Genomic DNA, 4,132 nt, shown 5'->3' on the forward strand with positions numbered 1-4,132 from the left:
TTCAGCTGAGACATGGGAGACTTCATCAGCTATGACCCGAAAACACACACCTGGGTAGCAGGAACAACGCAGACCCAGGTCACCCAGCGCAGGTGGAATGAGGATAAGGCCATTCTTTAGCATGCAGGAGCCTACCTGCAGGAGACCTGCAGCAAGTGGCTCCGGCAGGACCTGCAGCATGGGGAGGCAGCACGGCAGAGCAGCGAGTCCCGGTGTCACCGCCCAGGGCAGCACTGACCAGGCACCCCCTCACCCCAGGGAATGCCTGCCCCATCCCCCTGTGTCCAGGATGGCGACCACTGCTTCTTGGTCTTGCTGCTGGGTGAGACCCCAGCACAGCTGTAGGACACGGTGCCCCTATCCCTGCCCTGGTGAGGCCTCCCAGCTGGGCAGAGCCCACGTGGTGTCCCTGCCCTGGCCGCGTGTCTGAGAACCAGAGATCAGCTGTGTCGAACCCTGTTCCTGCAGCCCTGAGCCCAGCGCATCCGTGTCTCCCATCCCCCGCGCTCCTCCCCCAGCACTGCCTGCTCCTGCCTCAAATGGGTGCTGGAGCCAGTTTGTGTGGCCCGGTGCAGGGCCCAGCCCGGGCTCCTGGCAGGGGGGCTGGGGGCCCAACAGGGCAGTCACTCTAGCAGGTGTCTCCTCCCTCCCAGAGCGTCCCATGGCACAGGTGAGCGACAAGCCATCATCCTGGGGCAGACGCACCACCCTAGCCTGCCAGGTCCATGGCTTCTGCCCCAAGGACGAAAAATGGGGAGGTGCAGCCCCAGGAGACGAGCCATGCAGGGGTCCTTCCCAGCAGAGATGGGACCTACCAGACCTGGGCCACCATCGAGATTGACCCGAGCAGCAACCACAACTACGCCTGCAGCGTGAGGCACGAGAGCCTGGGGGCAGCTCTGAGAGTGGCCTGGGACAAGGGCCGGACGGGTGAGTGACCCCCGCATGGGGAGGGAGAAGAAACATGGTGCTCAGGAGGGAGGAGCTGACTGACACTACTGAGCAGGGAGGAATTGGGGGGTCAGAGGATGCAGGGGTACTGATGGGGAGGGGGCACCAGGCCCATGCATCACTGGGGGCAGGTCTGGGGGTTCCCCTCACACACAGACCCCTTCCCTCTTCCAGAGTCCAACCCAATGCTGACTGGGCATCATTACTGGTGTTGTGTGGGTCATTGCAGGTGTTTACTGCCACAGTAAGTGCTAGGAAAAGCCCTTGGAGCCAGGCCGTGCCCAGGCCTTGGTGCAGGGGAGCAGGAAGGGCTCATCACTGCTGTGCCTGGCACCTGGGAGGACAGTGCATTCTCCACCTGCTCTGGGCTCCCAGGCCCACGTGCCTCGGGGGTGGCAGCAGCTGTGGCTGGGGTCAGGTCTCACCCTCCCTCCCATGGAGCTAGCAGCTCCGGCTGGGTGTGAAGCCATGGAGCTCCTGGAAATCCCACCCGCTTGGCGTGAGCTCTGGGTGAGGGGCAGGAGCAGGGTCAGCCCAGGGGTGCGGAGCAGGGATTCAGCCCTGCCCAGCCCCTGGCACCTGGCACTTGGTCCCCATGGCTGCAGGCCAGGGGCAGTGCAAAGGGCTCCTGACTTCAGTGCCAACAGCTCCTGTCTCCTTGGCTCTCCTGTGCCCTGGGGTGCCGAGGGGGCCAAGTGCCAGGAGAGCTGTGTGACCATGGGCCTGCACCAGCCCTTGTGCTCCTGGGGGAGAGGGGCAGAGCGGGGGTGTCTGATGACATCCCAGGAAGCCTGGGAAGGGGCTGCAGCCCAGGCACTGCTGGGAGCAGAGCGGGCGCAGCGCGGGGGACCCCGCAGTGGGCGGTGTGTTGGAGGGGGCATCTCCTCCCCTCGGTGCAGGGAGTGACCCCAGGTGGAGCTGAGTGCCAGGTCAGTGTCTGCCCACTGCTGCCGTCCCTCCGGCTGCTACGTCTCCTGTGTCTCATTTCCACAGTTTAACGGATCCAGGTGGAGCCTGCGCTGCCTCCGGAGGGGCCCAGGGAGGAGGAGCGGGAACAGCAAAAAACATGGAGCTCCAGCCCATTCACACCTTTCAAACACCTTCATTTCAGCCTTGATTTAGCCCATAAACCTGCACTTATTTCTCCCTTGCACAGGCCTTATCTTGCCAGAGCAGAGATCCTTGCTATGGGGTTGCAAATAGCTGGCATATGAAATGAGACCAGCTTGGCTGCAGCCGGTGAGGGGAATGGGGTGGGATTTGGGTGCTGCTCGTTGCAGGTTTGGACCCGAGTTTCCTTTTTATTACAAGAACAGGCAGAGGCGAGATGTCCTTGGTGATGATTCTCCCCAGGCAGATGGGCAGGGCGTACACTGCACGGGGCAGTGCCTGGCCCTAGGGCAGCGGTGCTCAACCTTTTGGCCAGCTGAGCAATTGGGGCTGTCCTCAGCCGTACTGGGCTGTGGTACCTGGCCTCAGCCCTGTCTGCCCCCACGTGCTGGGGTTGGGTCCTGAGGGGCCAGGCACCCATTCTGCCCTCTGCATCAGGGTTCAAATGCTGCTCCCCTGCCCTGCTGCAAATATCGATGCTGTGAGGACTGTCATAGCCTGGACACCCTGTCCCCATGGTGCAGAGGTGCTCCCCCTGCCCTGGAGTCTCCCTGTGCTGAGTTGATGGCATGTTCAGCCTCAGCCTATTTTTCCAGGGCGGTTCAGCGTGTGGTGTTGCTTTGTGCTGCTCCAGCTTGCTCCGTGCACAGCACCTGGTCCCTGCAGCCTGAGATGACCCCAGGATGGCCATGGGCACAGGACACACAAAAGCCTGATATAAAGCAGCTTGTGGTCTAGCCGGGCACCAGGTGCCTGGACAGCCCCAGGTCAGGGGCACAGCAGAGGAGGCCAAATGCTCTGACCTTTGACCCTGGACGTTGCTTTGGACAATGCAATCCTTTTTCCCTTTTCTTCCCTTTTTTTCCTTGGGGTTGCAGGGGGTGGGGTGCCAGGTGAGGAGAGTGTAACAGCTTCTTCTATATATACATAATGAAGTGTACATCTTTGTGTGTGGCTGTATGTTCGCTTATAAATTGACAATGGCTAGTCCTGTCTGCTTGAAACCTTCCAAAATCACTGAATACCATCCAAAGAAAATGATAGGTGGTTTATTTTTTACTTGACCCTTTTTGGGGCTTCCAGTGACTGGGATTACTTCACTTCTCAGACAGCAACCTGGTACCACTGCATTTTGGATAGTTATTTCAGTTATATTGTCATTATTATATGGATCTATTTTTTTCCATTCCACATTAAACATTGAATATGTTGTACTAGATTCTTTAAAAATAAACAATATTTTTTACCTTAATGTGTTGTACTAAGTTCTTTGAAAATGAACACACACTGCATTTACAGAAATAATGGCCCAGGGAAGAGCAGGCACTTCAGGTAGTTAGAAAATAAATGTGCACCGAGGGTTGTGCTCACACACGTGTGTGCTGTTGGTTTCTCTCTCTCCAGTCCCTGTGCGGAGGTCTCTGGCTGGGCAGGGTCCGCACAGGGTGGGGTTGGGGTGCTGGAGGTCCCTGCTCTCTGCCGTCCCCCGGCAGCACCCCCGTCCCACCGCGTCCCCCCGGCCAGGCCTGGTCTGAGCCTGCTGCTGGGGTGGCCCAGCTGCATCCTGTGTCTGTATGGGAACTGCCCCCGGGGCAGGCGATGCCAGGCAGTGCCTGTCTATGGGCAGCGGGTCTGTGTGAGGACAGGACCCTCCTGCTGCTGTGGGGTCCCTACCCACCGTCCCCCCACCCTAAGTAGCCCCCACACTGGGACTGGGGAGCCGGGAGAGACAGGGCCAGGCCCAGAGAAGAACAACTCGTGCCTGCGTGAGCTCTTTATTGCACAAAACTCCTGGTACAGCCCAGCCCCGGCTCCCAGACCCCTGCCCCAGGAGCCCCCAACATGCAGGTAACTGCAGGCTCCCACAGTGGGGCAGAGCAGAGCGCCCCCCACATCCTCCCTGCCCCCTCCTCCCCCCGCACCTTCCCCCAGTGCAGATGCCCGCTCCCTGCCAGGCTACAGCCCCACGGGGAATGCAGAGGGCTCCTTCCCTGGGCAGGGGTCACTCTCGTGCTGCCCCTGCCCAGGGGTTGTAGGGCCCTGCTTGGCCTCCACCCCTGCTCCGTCCTGT

At 60.2% G+C, this 4,132-nt stretch overlaps 1 protein-coding gene across 1 annotated transcript; it reads left to right on the top strand.

Annotated features, from left to right (window-relative positions):
- Nucleotides 1-12: 12 nt before the first annotated feature.
- On the top strand, nt 13-938 carry LOC106723444 (major histocompatibility complex class I-related gene protein-like). The gene is made up of 3 exons (XM_025195825.1): nt 13-108; nt 289-341; nt 743-938. Exons 1-3 carry the CDS (start codon nt 13-15, stop codon nt 936-938), a joined length of 345 nt encoding a protein of 114 aa, XP_025051610.1.
- The last annotated feature ends 3,194 nt before the right edge of the window (nt 939-4,132 follow it).

This window comes from Alligator sinensis, unplaced genomic scaffold (assembly GCF_000455745.1).
Source record: "Alligator sinensis unplaced genomic scaffold, ASM45574v1 scaffold2711_1, whole genome shotgun sequence".
NCBI classification, from domain to species: Eukaryota; Metazoa; Chordata; order Crocodylia; family Alligatoridae; genus Alligator; species Alligator sinensis.